At 41.6% G+C, this 15,921-nt stretch overlaps 2 protein-coding genes across 8 annotated transcripts in view; one reads left to right on the top strand and one right to left on the bottom strand.

Moving 5' to 3' along the window:
* Positions 1-3,030: 3,030 nt before the first annotated feature.
* On the bottom strand, positions 3,031-4,311 carry LOC105693656. 2 transcript variants are annotated; one of them, XM_012413712.3, is made up of 3 exons: positions 3,806-4,309; positions 3,432-3,601; positions 3,031-3,335 (listed from the first exon to the last, which is right to left on the bottom strand). In XM_012413712.3, the coding sequence occupies exons 1-3, from the start codon at positions 3,870-3,872 to the stop codon at positions 3,066-3,068; spliced, it is 507 nt and encodes a 168-aa protein (XP_012269135.1). In that variant the 5' UTR covers positions 3,873-4,309; the 3' UTR covers positions 3,031-3,065. The 2 variants fall into 2 exon arrangements, with proteins under 2 accessions (XP_012269135.1, XP_048512625.1); XM_048656668.1 differs by having other exon boundaries at positions 3,210-3,335; positions 3,409-3,601; positions 3,806-4,311.
* The window catches only part of LOC105693649, a 38,102-nt gene continuing 25,682 nt past the window's right edge, over positions 3,502-15,921 (top strand). The window contains exons 1-2 of one of the 6 annotated variants that reach the window (XM_048656660.1): positions 3,502-3,631; positions 4,673-5,231. The gene's annotated coding sequence lies outside the window, so the exon portion shown is untranslated. Of the gene's footprint in view, positions 3,632-4,672; positions 5,232-10,456; positions 10,933-12,573; positions 12,940-15,921 lie in introns of those variants that run through there. The other 5 variants (XM_048656657.1, XM_048656656.1, XM_020856765.2 and 2 more) reach the window with 5 other exon arrangements.

Here is a 15,921-nt window from a genome sequence, read left to right as displayed (position 1 = left end):
TTGGTCATAACATGATGTTATACATATACATACGTTTAGTCTGTAGCCTTCCTCGATAAAGAGACTATCTAACAGAAAATGAATTTTTCAATTCGAACTAGTAGTTCCTGAAATTAGCGCGTTCAAACAAACAAACAAACTTTTCAACTTTATATATTAGTAAGTATAAGATATACTCGAATTTAATATAATTGGATAATTGAATTGAATTCTCACTCACTAAAAAAATATTGCGTTTCATCACTCCGACTTTCGCCAACTGGCTCTAAGTGTGCGAATAGAATTGATATTCGGTGTAGTGCCATAAATATATGTTCAACATATCTATGGTAGTGCGTCACTCGATCACGAGATCCATTCTCAGAGATACGTGGACCGGTAAAAAGGACTGAAGACTACTCGCAAACTGTGAAATTCGCTTCTGCAATTCGAAAATACTCAATAATTAATTTCGCGACGACTGGGAGCTGTTTCGAAATACCGTCAGACGCCGTGGGTTCAAATTATTTTTCCAATACTTGTGCACGAGAATTTCGATGAGAAAAACTACACAACTGAGGGTATGTCCGAAGTATAGAATAAAATAGACCATTTTCCATTGTGCGTTTCCGATGCTCCTTTTGTAAAAGTTCGAGCCACCTTTATTAGGTTTCGACTCCAGCTGATACGTCCAAAATTGTATAATACCAGTTTCGGACAGTCTCCGGAAGTTGTGGTTGATCAGTACTTGAGTATGATCAACCGCGTAACGATGCGTGTGCACCACGCTGGGCCACAATCCAACGTTGTCATTCAAAGAGTGAAAATAATTACTCGATGGATTAGCCTTCAGAACCGCTAGCGATGAAGTGTAAACGAACGGGCGCCAAAACGTACCCTTCTTCTCCACAGCGTTATTGAATCTTCGCACAAAATTGTAGTCTCGCATCAGGCAATTGTCGCACAAGTAGACGGAACCTGTATCGTTGAAACGGCAGTAGTGTTGTTGCACACTTGGTAAACAGTAGACGTCGATTTCATTCTCTGCAACTCTGGACATGTCGGAAATGGGATGGAAAGTGGTAGAACGTAACAAATTGCTCGTCAACCCAGCGAGAAATGTTTGAATGGTGACGTAAGAAGTTAAACACCAAAGAAGCACCAAAAAACGACCCAGGGCCTTCTTTGGAAACCACGCGACGGCTATCCCAAGAAACATTCCAAATAGACGGACGACGAGTTTAATTTTATCAGGATCTGCCACAGCGAACGCCGTCACGGTGGAAATGATCACGAAGGATACCAGATGCCAGTGGAGATTTTCGCCGCCGAGTCCCATCCAATGGCTTTCTAGTTCGTTTTCGGCAGATACCAGTATCCACCGAGCCTCGTCCATGGTCAAGAAGCTCGATGCACTCAGATCCGAATGATGCCACGGTACGGGCCGCAAGTCAAAAATAATCTTACGACCGTCTTCTATGACGAGTCTTCCCGTTGCCACGTCTTCGATCGGCGGCCATTCGTATCTGATCGTTATATTGTACAACTCTTTGACAACGTCCATGAAATTTCCAATGACTCCTCCTGGATTATCGGTTTGCTGAATGGTGTACGGTTTCAATGACGGTACCACGATCACCGTTATGCTAGAATTTTTATGTCGGTACATGTTCTTTATGAGTCGCAAAACGTGCCCTCCCTCAGTTTTCGAATCGCACAGTCTGAATCTTGTCAAGCTCGTACTCGTGCAGGGTGAAAAAGCTAGGGGTGCCTTGCCGTACATGGGGAACTCGTCTTCGTACGAAGCCACGAAGATGATGCTCCACACCTCGCAGCCGTACCAATCGGGCGGAAGTACATCTTGGAGATCTTCCTCGAGATGTGGGCCTACGTCGTAGTTGAGTAAAAAAACTTGATGCACTCGATGTTTCGCCGGTGAGAAATTATGGGCAAGCCAGATCAGGTCTGCTTTGGCGCTGATCAGATATATTCTCAACTTCGTAACATTGGGCGAATTATTTTTGACGTACGGACCGTCCTCGACGTCGATCGTTACTCCATGGATCCAACTGAAATTGTTAAGACTCTTGGCGAGCGAGTCGACCCCGGGAGATGAATTCGGCGGGATGACGAGGTTCACCGTTTTTTTGCACACGGGACAAATCGTTTCCATGGCGAAAAACAGACACGAGACCAGTTCATTATTTATGGCGCCTTCGTTCGCTCCGATGTCAATTTTCGTTGCCGATGTTTCGATGAAAACAGCGATGCAGGCCAACAGCCAAAGTTGCATTTTCAACCTTCGCTTGTGGCAGAATTATAATCGTACTTATGCTGTCCGACGGGATGACACAGGCAGACTGGAGTTACTCCGTTTACGAGTATATGTAGCTAGAGGGAATAGAAGCCTGATTTACGACCCGCAGTTTACGACCACTAATCATTATGCAAACTTGACGATAATTCTTTTTTTTTCCTCTAGCTGCGAGGGATTCCGACAAAGTAACCGCATTCGGATGAATCGTTAAAAATAACGGGTAGCTTTATTCAATAATCAATCAGAAAGGTGACGCGGCGTTCCGCGAATTAAGAAATACCGCCGTGTACTTAAATAATATCTTTCACGTTTCACCCCGGTTAGTGCTCTTTTGTGTTATTTTTCGTCTATTAACTGTCGACACCCAAGTTCTATACAAAACCAATCCATTAGCTTCCGACAATGCGCGTATAATATTTTTCAACTCGTTTATTCGCGACGTTTCCACAAACGATTTAGCACGTAGAGGAGATTTTATTCTCAGGGGAGCAATTTTCGAATCGCTCGACAGTCAAGTCGTATGCGACTCGCTGCGATTTCCGATCGATTTTTATAAAGTGATATTCTCGAATTTTCACGCAATTGTCGCATGCGAGAATTGTCGAAGACTTGCCTCGAGTGGCTACTTGCCGCTCGAATTGACAAAGCCGCATACCGGCTCGGGTGGATTTCCAGGGAGTCGACTCTCGATACTGCGGCGAAAAATTTTTAACAAAAAAAATTACCTAAGAATATCAGATATGTAAATCGCTTTTTATTATTCAAGTCGTCACGATGGATACATTATGGCGGTTAATACCGCTTGAAGTATAAGTGCGAGAAAGAATCCTAAATTATTTTGCGTCAGATCGGTTGCCCTCCCCTTCCCGGTGTTGCAAAGGTTCTTCTCGCAGCAAGCTGTGCACGCGTACAACTTCGTACGTTCTCCGATAATTATGCATCCAGCTTCGCATTTGTTTGTGCATTTCCTTTCCAACGACCACATCATCGGAACTGACGTTGAATTTTCCGTACTCGTTGTGTAGGAAAATCTCTTTACCTGTGAAGAAATAACAAAGAAAAAAATTAGGACCGACGACGTAATTTCGAATTTTAATAATTTGAAAATTTATACGCTCATTCCATTTCGAATTACCATGCAGATGCGTTTGTCATCTTTACATTTCCTCATCAGAGAACTGTGATTTCCAGGCAAATCACCACACTTTTCGCCATCTTCCATCGTGTCGCATTGGTAACACCAGAGATCGTTCGCTCTCTCGGATGCCGCATGAGTCCGATGTAATTCCTTCGTCGATAATTGGGCTGCAAGATCAAAATCAACCTGTCTTGCGGGTAATTGTATTTTTATTTTCATCTCACGCAATACAGCGCACGGTAAATGGGAGTCTGCGGTAATTATTTACAAAATTCATGACGAAAATGGAGAAGTTTTTCTGCTGCGATGATTTCGAGTGGTATGAAAGAAAGGGTTATTCTCGACTACGATTACATGAAATTCGCACTCACCGTCAGATATCGCGAGGAAGGTAGCGAACAGAGGGATGAACATGGCCATATAATTTTCACAGTCCATGTTTCAACGTTAGTTTTTCCCCCCCTTCATGCGGAACAATTTTTCGAATAGAAGCGATAGTCGTTCAATTCATTTTTAGTTCGACAGCGCTGAGGTAGCAGTTTTTTAAAAATCAAATCGCACAATTATCTCATCTCCAAGCTCCGGGTCCTCCGCCATATTGGGTTTTCCGGCGCCTGCGTCGATTTCACCCCGTACGAAATATAGAAATAATTTTCCTTGCGCGTGGTCCTCGTCAACGGTCCTTTATCTTCCTCCTTCACTCCGGCCGAAATCGATGGCGGAAAATTGAGGCACTTTACAATCCAGACAACTCCCGAATACCGGTAAACTAAAACCCTCCCCTTTCCAACCGCGGCTTTGACTCAAGAAATGTATATTTTATTTCCCGCATTATCCCGCGAACCGAGCTTTCCCTCGATAACGTTCATGCGTCGGATTATTGATCCCTCTATGAGGTCAGTTACGCGCCTTTTTCAGCCACCGTCTCTCGCATTTATTCGCTCACTCTCTATTACCGGCACGTGTTCGGTGCCAATGACAAATACTGACCGTGCAGATAACGAGGTAAAAACAATTCGTTAGGGTCCCAAATTCACCCCGTCGACCGACAAACGAAAAAAAGGAAGAGTTGAAAAAACGCTTGAAAAGGGAGTTTATAAAATTCCTGGCTCATTATTTTACGCTCCAAAAATCAGCGAATGAGAAAAAGTAGCGCCTACCCTATACGAAAATAGACGAATATTACGATCCATGTGCTTAGGGGTAAAAATAATTGGCAGCTACTGTAACTTTTGCAGGAGGGTCCGGACGCGCAGCTGGGAAGGAGAGTAACATGTGTTGGCCCAATTATCGGGATGGACGGCGGACTCTTTTGAAGGACCGTATTCTGCAGCGCGTCGCCGATTATATTGCATCGAACGAATCGCCAAAAAGCCAGCCGCGATTATGATTGACAAGAATTTTCTCCCGCAGGAAATCCCCCTCTAATCCGGCGAACGATGGAGCTCGAGTTAATCGATGGAAAAATTTGCCAGCCATTTTATCGAACCGAATAGAAGTACGTGAAGTGATTTCAAGTACGCGAAACGCACGTATCGCGCATACTAATTTTTCATCACTCGCGTCACGTCCTTTAATTTTTTTTTTTTTGTTTGTTTTTTTGTTTTTTTTTCGAGTTTGACCCTGCGACTGCAGTTCGGCTAATTGAACGTTAATTAATCACATCACGGAAAGGGACTGAAAGGGTTAGGGAGAGGGTCGGTGTTCGTCGACCTGGAAGGCCGCAGTCTATGCCGCCGGGATAAACGGAGAATGTAAAACCGTCTGCAAATATCCCGAGCTGCGTATAATCCGACGGTGAGTACTTTTGCTGAATTATCCTGGTCAGCGGCGAAGGATCGATATCCCATGGAATAACGTTCTGCCGTTGAATCAGCTGCGAAATATTCCGGAAAATTGAATTTTCACTTCGAAACAAAAACAGAAAATAATCGTTGATTCGATATTAAAAGTCTGCAGGGTAGCCGCGCCGCCGCGCGCTTTTGCAAATTCTAAAGGTTGTCGGAACTTCGGACTGGGAACGATCAAAGGGACGCGAACAACGATGCTCGATTTAACAGGAAAATTTCACCCCGCCCGGTATACGTACGCGGAATATAACGAATACCTTTGCATTGCAACCATTTTGACCAAAACCCTTCGTGCTCCGGGTCGGCAGACTCCCCGGATAGCTCGCGATCTTTCTTCATTATTATTTCGAGTAAATTCAATACCCCGAATTGCGTCAAGCGATTACCTTACGAAAGAAATAATATTTCACTGTCGAAAAATTAACATCAAACGGTTGAAATAAAAATCCCATTCAACCGAGGGAAAGAAATGAAAAGAAGAAAAGCAAAAAATCTAATCATCTCCGCGATAAATTGAACGAGATAATTATGTATAATGGGTAACGATAGTGGTTATCTGATTACGCTATTAGTTTGAATCAGCGTCAGTAAAATCGATTCCTTAACCTGATAATTAACGCTATTAAATCCTAATGGAGCTGCTTTAAATGTACCGTGAACTGTATATCTCCACTGTATAAAATGGAATTGCGCAGCTGCGTCCCGCGAGGATCAGAAAAATCTGAAACTGAAAACTTTGCTGATTAACTATCGGGTAATTAGGAAACTGACGTAGTGTATTAGATTCTTCTTCTTTTTCCTCCAATGTTTAATAAGAACCTCGTAGATTCGGATTGAACAAAATTCAGATATGAATTTTACTCGGGGAGTTCACGGCATTGAATCCTCGGCGCCTACCAGACGGCAGAAATACACCAAAGCTTATCTACACCGCTTTCATTACATCGATGTGTCAGTCAGTTCGAAAAGGTTGTGAATTTGCATTTTCATTTATTCGCACTGCCAATAATTACCAGAATCGCCGTGACATTTCTTATTATAGTTACAACGGGCGTAGGTTTTTTGATGAAAAAAATTCCAAAGCCAAATGTACAATATCAACGGCGAACAATATCACTTAATTTTCTGAGGACGAATTTCGTCGAGCTAATGATAGAAGAAAAGGATGCTCCCATCTGGAAATGGAAGATGAAAAGGAAGTCGTGAGAGTCGGGAATGTCTTTCTTCGAGTGTTTTGTTATTTGGGTCGGTACCGAGAGGCATGTGCATTGAATACCTTCGCGCAGTAAGAAGTTAATTGTTGAAGTAAATGGGTTTCTTTGATGCAAAACGTGGGTATAACGAAGCGCGCCGGTGGTTTCTCTCATTTCAAAGAGATTTTTATTCGTGATCATTCCGCTTTTCCGGGTCCCGGTATAAAATGAAAATTTCATTAGCCCGCGTTTTCGTCGTTTGGCCATCCGAATCCGCCAACTCAAACAGCCCACCTCCAAAATCAGCTAGCAGTTGCCTCAATTTTCGTTGAGAAGAAAAAAATCTTCGGGGCTTTGAAGACGAACGGAGACGCACCCGATGACGAACGGTTTGAAAAATATTTAATCTTCGGTTCAAAAATCGAAAAAACAAAAACGGCTACACTCACGCTTTTCCCTTTTATCTTTGGCTTGTGGAGCGAAAAAGTCTTTCATCGGCTGTGCGAGTGGTAAACGTTCGTGGAATAATTTTATACCCCGCGCTGGGAGCTGCAGGTGCCGCTGTCCTCAGGATTTCACGCCCGGATGCTCCTATCTTCGATGAATATTTCCTGTTCAATTAATATCAAACTCGGTCTTGAAACGCCACACCCGTTTCACGCATAGAAGATATCTGACTCGCGTATTTACACCTGCGTTGAATAAGGATTCTGCGTACCTATAACCTCGGCAGTGGCAATCAACTCCCTTCGGATTCGAAAAATCAAGGATAAAAAGAGGAGGAATGCGGATCTTCGAAATTCAGTCGCTATACGTAAAACGTGCCACGATATTTGACAGTTTTATCGATAGTCTCACAGCGCAGGCTGACCATCGACCGATCAAAGATTCGAGTATCGAAACGGAAATTTCCTGCGAACTCACGGTCGGTGTAACTTCTTATCGTTGGAATCGATTGAAACGGAAGATCGACGACGGGGTGATGATTATCGGAGAGATTATGGTAATCCTGGAAATCTAAAACCGGTATAGGAGTCTGCGGTTGAAATCCCCTGTTTCCTTACAATCCCCCTCCAGGTACACGTGCGCTGTTCAAAATTATTAAGTTAATATACACTATGTAGAAGTGACAGTGCGCAGCAAAGTTGGTAGTAGGTACTCAAGTTAAGACGATGTTCCCGTACCACCTCGCGTCTTATTCTCCTCAAGGACATTCGTTATCTCCATCGATTCGCTATGGATGTACGTATAATGTTATGTGCCGTCTGCATTCGCTCTCTCAGATTCTCCGTCGACATCAGTTTCAATATTACCAACCAGTATTCAAACTCCGGCACACATGGAACACAAGTTACACATCTCTACCCGAGCATCGAACGACGTAGAACGTAACGCCAGACTTTCGTGGGCAAAAGATTTGAATTACGGAAAATTTTCCACCTGCGAAAGAAAATTCCGCGAAGATTCCCGTTTGATAATTCCCTTAATTTTCTCGAGGAAAAAAAATTTCACTCGCTGAAAACCCGAGCAGAGTATTCTCATTCCCGGTCTTTGGTATACGTACAACATTTTCCATAACCGATCGATTTTGCCGGGCGTTAAGTTACACTTAAAATCCCGAATACTTTTGAGGGCGTATATCTGTAACCGCGACGACGACGCCGCGACGCCACCCTTATGGCTATAGGTTCATTGCCACGGTATCTTGGCTACCGTCATGACGTTCACAGTTCTGCACCTGCAGGTTACTCGTATTCAGGGGTGAATAGCCGAGGGAAGAATCGATTTTACCGACGCAGACAGCAATTCTCTCAGTTAACTTCTACCTTGTATAACTCATCATAATTTTCGACTTGTGAATGCGTTTGTCATTTCTTTCTCTACGTTTGCAAATTTTTTTAACGCCCGTTGTAGCGCATCTGCGGGCGCGATAATTAAATCGCGTATCAACGAACGCCATCTAATTTCGAAACGTATCGCGTTACCTGTTCATGAAAATATGAAACCCGCTACGAAGCTATTCGCGAGGCAAAAGTTCCGGAGGAGATCGTGTGTTCGAACAATGGAGGAATAATTGACTTAAAAACCGAAACATAATTTGAAAAAAAATTGAGTTAAAAAAATATCACCAACTTAATTAACGTTTCAATTAACATGAGGCGGAGTTTGTAATCGTTAATAACAGCTCTGCATTGTCAGCGGGTAAATTCGCGAGTAATTCAATCCAACGAATTTCTGATGAAAAAAAAAAAGAAAAAATTCGCAAAATTCTGTACGGCAAGAGTACCATGTCGTGTTTGTACGAGTATTTAATATTCAACGTCCCGATTAATTCACGTTTTACGCTCCCAAACAAATTATCAGTCGGATTACGGAAACACGTATAATTTTTTTTTTCGGTTTTTATTACTTCAATATCCGCAATTTTGTTGGCCTCGAATTTATTTCTGAATTGGTTCATCGCATTGTCCGAATGGGTGTACCTGTCTCGGCCGTCCGAAGGAAAAGGTGAAAATTCTTCGAGATCTGGAAACGTGAGAAAATTTAACACGAACCTCTGAAAGCTGCGGCTTCACATTCCCAATCTGCACCTTTTCACCGTATCGATAATTTTTGGTGAGAAAACAGAACAGCAAGTTTCTGAAACTCACAGTTTTTTACTATCTATTTAATCTGATTGATATTTCCGCGGCTATTTTGGAATATTTATCGAGAGGAAACATACGCCAAGGAAAGTCGTATCTCTATATACGACTTGAATCGAGCATTCGTCTGTGACTAATTGTAAATCGATGCGAACCACAGCGAATAATTGTAGACTCGTTTCAGACTTTTGCAACTGTCTACGCAGTTTCGTTTCAAAAAAAACAAAAAAAAAACAAAAAGGAAAAGGAAAAAGAAAAAAAATTGCCAAGAACGTAGAAAGTGTGGAAAATTACAGCGTTCGGTACAACGTCGAGGAGAAATTTTTCTCCACTGCAGAGAGAAAGAAGCGAGAAAACAAAAAACCGAAGACACATGCAGAGGGAAAAAGGAAACTTTCGAAACCAAGGCAAACATATCGGGAAACGAAAATCAAATTTTATTCATATACTCAGACTGTGGGAAGGATCTTTGAATTTGGACAGGCGAAAAAGAAAGGTAAATTTAAATAAATCTATCGACCCGAATCTAAAAAAGTCTCGCGTCGTCGTATCACGATCTGAGAGAACTGTCAACGTTTGCACTCCGAAGTTATGAATTTTTCACTCAATCGTAGAATTCTTTTTTCCACTTTTTGAATATGTTAGCCTTACCCTACCTCAAAATGCGGTAATACGTCGGCTCGAAAACTGAAAAAAAAAATCTGGAAGAGATCATACACAGTGTTTTCCTCTGGAATCTGGAGTCTGGAACGAATTATATATATAGGAAGGTCCTGTGGGACCCTTCTAACAAGTTTAGTCAACTCGCCTGTACGACCATCTGGCGAAGTGGCCGCCGTTCGCAAAAATTACTACTCGTCCGAAATCAGGTCGTACCAGTTTTCAAATTGATTTCAATTCCCAATTTGCGAATGCGATGGAAAATTTTTTTGAATGAAAATAAAAATCTTAAGAAGAAAAAAGAAGGTAAAAGTGGGTATACGCTCAGGTGTATACGTACACGTCATTACATCGGAGAAAAATACGAAACTATGTACACTGAAATAATTCTAAAGAAAAACTTCGAACGTGTACCAGGAGCAGCGGCAGCAGCAGCAGCAGCAAGAGGATCTCTTTCGCGGTTGAATTTATCTTTGAAAGAGATTTTTAAAGTCGTATAGGAATCCCTGCGAAGCAACACGTGAACCTTGGTATATATGCCCGTGTAGGTAGGTGGGTCGTATCCTACCTGTGTGACACAGCCAAGCATACACCTATACAGCGAATAGAATCCCTGTGTGACTCTTGGGGGGGGGGGGGGGGGGGGGAGGGGTTTTTGCTCATCCCCTCGATAGAATAAGGGTCGCGAACGGTAAGAACTCAAAACGCGGGAGGGATGCAGGGCTGACGTACGGGCGAACAGACAGAAGTATACGCGGTGCGTAGCGGTGAGTACGGGGGTTGGGTCAATGGCGGCAAAGGGGGCGCCGGGACGCCCGCAAGCTCGCAGTACCGTCTCGACCACCGTCGCTGTATACATGCGGGAACCCCGACGTTATTTTCTTCGACTTGCAGAAGAACGGAAAAATATTTAAAACACTCACCAGACGAGAGGAAAATACTGTACACTTCTCCTCGTTTTAAATCACTAGAAAATATTACAAAAAGCAAAATATAACATACGTAAACAATACTCTAAAAAAGATCAATTTTCGTTTTATTACCTACCTGTTTTTTGTTTCTTCTTCTTTTCTTATCATCGAATTGAAGTTCAACTTGCTCGCCGAAGGATCAGCAGTGAATTTTGACGAAAGAATAAAAAATTATTCAAGTAAACTATCAAAATCATCAACGCTAAATAAAGTTCCGACATCACTGTTATGTATTCACATATCGTATGCATGTATACATGTATAATATATATATATAAATATAGATAACAATTGTGCATGCCTTTTTTGTTCTATATCATTGATGTTTACTCGGTATCAAAAAGCTTTTATTTCCAACGAACGAAATATTTTTTCTGCTTTTAAAATAGACATGTAAATTTGTTTACCCACGTTTCTACTTTTTGGAGTTACGAATTTTTTCGAAGTCTTCGCAAGTACGAAAGTTGCGTTATGATTTCTTACGATTTCTATAGCCAGCTTGGATTTTGATCGAGAAATACAATTCATCTTTTTCAAATCGATCAAGAATATTTTCGGAGGTTTTTTTCAATTTTTTTTTTTTATTCGCCTGATTTCTGACTGCAATTCTTGTCAATCTTGCCTCCATCTCTTCGTGCTTCTCGCTCCACCTTTCTTCATTTTTGTTCCAACTTATTCCGTGGACCGTCTAATTATTTGTTTCATTTCCTCAGTATAAACATTTCGGTCCCCAGACTCCACCCTTATAGAAATAATTTGGTAAGATTTGACAACGTTGACTGAGCTAGTCCGCAAGGAATTCCCTTTCGCTGTATATTATACTCGTAGGTATTGCACGGCGTGTCATAATTTATTTCATCATTTTTCCCCTCCGTTTCTTCAATTATAATGGAACTATTTTAGATAAGTTTTTTCCTCGATTAAAGATAGGAATAAACCTGATGAAAATAATTCGATCGATTTAACACCGGCTATCGCGAAAATCAAATATCTTCACACGGGCGTACTACATGGCACCTGCATTAATTCGGGACTAAAATATACGCCGCGAACATTATACAGCTTCGGAAGCGATAAACGGAAATAAAAAACGAACGAACATGTGGATTTAATCGTAAACTTTTCACGAGTTACCGCTCATAACCATTTTCGCGCGAATCATGATCATTTCGTATCATCCGTATGCGCGATTATCTTTTTTTGCGTACTGCAAATTAATGGAATTTCATTTTTTAGCTTACCGAGCTTGTTTCCACTTTTGATTGCTTCCCGCTCGTCACATATGGTTAATTTAACTGATAACGCGCGAGCAACTTTCGATCGTAAAAATATTGGATATCTTTCTGGATTTGATATTTAATCAGGATCCATTCTGGCCAATAGCTATCTGCGTCACTTCGTGGCGTTCGAATTTATTAGATTTTCAATTTTTCACACTCTAAAAATCGCAGCTAAAAATTATCATCGTACGAATCGAGTTCAGGGGTGATAAATTCGAACCCCGAACGATGGTGCGATTATCCCGGGTGTGAAATTTATTTTAATTTTAATTTTTTCTCTTTTCGAATATCAAATTGCGTACTTATCTTTACGTGTGGCATCTACGTCGAATCGATTTCCGAAGAGATTGTACGCCGTGAAGTAGGTATATACTTATGAGGGGATTTAATAAAATTATCTCGCTCAAGGCTGAAAGTTGAGGTGAAATTCCCCCCCCCCCCCCCTCCCCCGTGATAATATATTAGGCTCTCGAAACAAGGAGTTTTTATTTTTTCTCAACATTTCTTTCTGATTTGTTATTTTCTGTGCATACATTCCAGCTTGAAGATCGAAAATTAAATCACAGTGCGAAACAGGTGTAAATTGTACCTCGAGAGTAACAAATCACGTTCGGAGATCTTTGTATTGCACATATAAATAGAAAGACTTTGTAAATTACGCGACTTCCGTAGGAAAATAACCAGCTACTGCAGCAGTATTGGATAAAATATCGCAACTATCAAGTTCCACGACGTAAAGAGCTTGAATAATCACCATAAATTATTCATTGTCAGTTCGAGAAAGGATTAAAATAATCAAATTCGATTCAAAAGATCTTCTTTTCTAAATCTTCGTGAGAAATGTAACCCCCTTCAGGATCAGATAATAATTCCTGCGACCGTCATAAATCCTCCATATATAACTAGGTGAGTGCCAAAGTTTGTTCATTTAAAAAATAAGTATCGCATTTATTTTTTTTTTTTCTTCCGTAGAAGAATTTTAAGTTCACCGGTAGAACATAACTGTAAATCATAACCGTTGGTGGGTCTAGAAAATTTTTTTTCTAGTTTACAGCTCGGTCGTAAATTATTCCAAGGGAAGAACTATTTTCTCAGAAAACCGTATGGCGAAGATCAGGTAGTCCGATTTGTTTATCACATAATTACGTAACTTCGCAACGACTCGAAAATTTTTCAAATTCCATTATACACAGCGCGTAACCGAGGAGAGTAGTTTACACCGCGGAGAGTAACATCGAAATCTAGCGTAGTTGCTTGAATCGTAGTACATAGTTTCAATCGGTATTATTTGTTCGCAGTAATATTCGCGGGCTTCGCGCGGTCGCGAATATTTTCACCGTACTGCAGATTTAAAATTTCAATTTTAAACGTTTGAAAAATGAACGTATAAAATTGTCAAAGGAAAAATACTGATTTTCCTACCCCCGCGCTCACTCTTATTATACACATCCTCTTTATGTTGTGAGAAAAAAAGTAATTTGATGGAATAAAATTGAAAATTTAATATAAAATGTCGGATTCTCGTAATGTGAAACTGCAGGAAGACGACTAAACAGTAAAACGGAGAAATTCTTGAATAGGAATATTCGTTATCCCGACGGAATAATCCTTTGTCATACGAAATCGTACTCGCACCCACATCAACTACCTGGGTAATTAGATACAGCACGCCTTTCGGATGTAAGAGAAAACTCAAAAAAAAAAGAAAAAAAATCTTTCGAAAAAGCAACTACCTATGGATTGAGCGAACGAATAATTGTTCCAACTGCTTCACTCGCTGCGTAATTAAAGAATCAGGAGCAACCACCGCCGAACGAAACGTGGTGATTTATTCATTTCTACTTAAAAAATTTAGAAGAGAAAGAACAAATTCTCTCCTCTAAACACATGTTCTATTTACGGAGGGTTATACGGGTTTACATAATATAGCTTTTGTGAAGAAGGGTCAAGGTTCAGCAGGTCCACCTACCCCTTTCTCGCAAGCTTTTTATAGCTTAGAGTTTACTATTTCCTGCGCGTATGCAAACACCAGATATTGGGACGAGCTTCATTTTCCGATACGCGGCGTACGTTCGATTCGACGATACGTAACACGCGTTCACCCGGATGATCAAAAAGCTGGGAGTGAAATAAAAATTCAAACAAGTTGGGGTAAATATTACGTTTACGTGCAGATGCCAGCCAACTACGCGAAACATCCTACTTGTGAGAAGTTGTTCGCGACACGCGCAACGAACGCGGAAAGAAAATCAGCGGCAGAACTACAGAGAATCTTAAAGGGATCAACTTTAGTAGCTTGAAATAAACTCCGGCTAACCTATAAAGTCTTTCAGCTGTATACGCGAACTTGTACACTACTCTGGTATTCGTGCGAGGGAAATTCGTAAGAACTAATTCAATCTTCGCGCGTTAATCTACAAACGAGAATGCCGCCGTATAAACGGTGTAAGGTGCAGGAAAAATTGATCGATTTTCAAAGGTTTACTCGGGCTTTACGCATTACATAATATAAGTCGCGAGCTTTACGTCCCGTATTATACCTAACGCGTCATGCAAAGCTCTACGACGGCGACAACGAGCGCGAGACGATGTTAACATTAGCCTGGAGAGCGGCTATTATTTTGCCAGAGATGCACGTTCTACCTGTTCAAGATTGACTTTTCGTTGTAAAATCATAAAGCGACGTTAGAATCGAGTTTGTTCTCGGTGAATAGAGACCCTGGAATAAAGTGGAGTGATGGAAATAGGATGGAGAATGAAAATGTCGAAGCCAGATTTCCACTAGATCTGGTTTTGTTCGGTCTACTTTGGCCTGTTGCTTGTAGACTCAGGGTTTCCTTTCGATCACGGCTATGTACCGCGCACACACACACACACACACCTCGAACACGGGTGTATTTACACCCACCCGTACACCCACGTGTACGTATACACCCGCTCAATCCCTTGTCTGGAATACAATTCCGCGCCGATTAAGCAAACTGTGATTCCCCGTACGGCCATTTTAGACCGCAAATACAAACTAGCGCTCCCATATTCGGCCCAATTTGATTAATTCCGCGTTACGATTCGACCGCTATAGCTATGGAATTAGACCAAATTCAAGTGTCCCGATCGGACCGTCCTTCAATTTTTTCCAGCGTTTATCCAAAGAATTAGAACACGTTGTCTCAGTTTTTTTGTTCTTTTTCTCGGCGATGTTAGCCGTGAATTCAGCTTCGGGGTGAAGCGACGACGAGGAGATGGGAAGGAAAAATAAGCAAAGGGGGGAAAAAAAATTAGGGAATAAAATATTTCACGGTAATATGTCGACGGCGTTGCTGTCCTCGTGAAATGGTCAGGTGACGCGAGTAGAATATTTTTACCCTCGTCGGCGACACCCCGACGTCTTTGTAACCGACGATGTAAGTAAGTCACTCTTCCCCCCCCCCCCCCCCCCGCCAGTTATACTCGGTATATATCTATATCACCGTAGATGCACTTTACACACGGCATAGTCTTAACGTAGCGCGAGACATTCATTTCTGTATATGCGACGTGGATGTGTGTGTGTGTAAAAATACCTACGTGTGTATCGGTCTAAATAGGTATGTAGTACAGGGCAGAACGACCGCCGACGTCGACGTCGACGACGCGTAGACTAAAAGGCGACCCCTGAGAGAAATATAGCTGCAGACAGCTATACGTGCAGAACTCGGGCGGGCGAAAAGCTCCGGAATATTTTTCAACACTTTGTGGAGAATCCAGATATGAAAGAGCTTTCCATTCTCGCTTTATGTCATTCGAAAATATCGCAGAGACTGACAAAACAAAAAAAAAAAAAAAAAAAAAAACAATATCAACGAGGAATTTCGCATCCGTACGTCTCGCGAGCGCGCACTATTTTCT

The sequence above is a fragment of the Athalia rosae genome, chromosome 6, assembly GCF_917208135.1.
Source record: "Athalia rosae chromosome 6, iyAthRosa1.1, whole genome shotgun sequence".
NCBI classification, from domain to species: domain Eukaryota; kingdom Metazoa; phylum Arthropoda; class Insecta; order Hymenoptera; family Athaliidae; genus Athalia; species Athalia rosae.
This window is presented reverse-complemented; position numbering and strand designations above follow the sequence as displayed.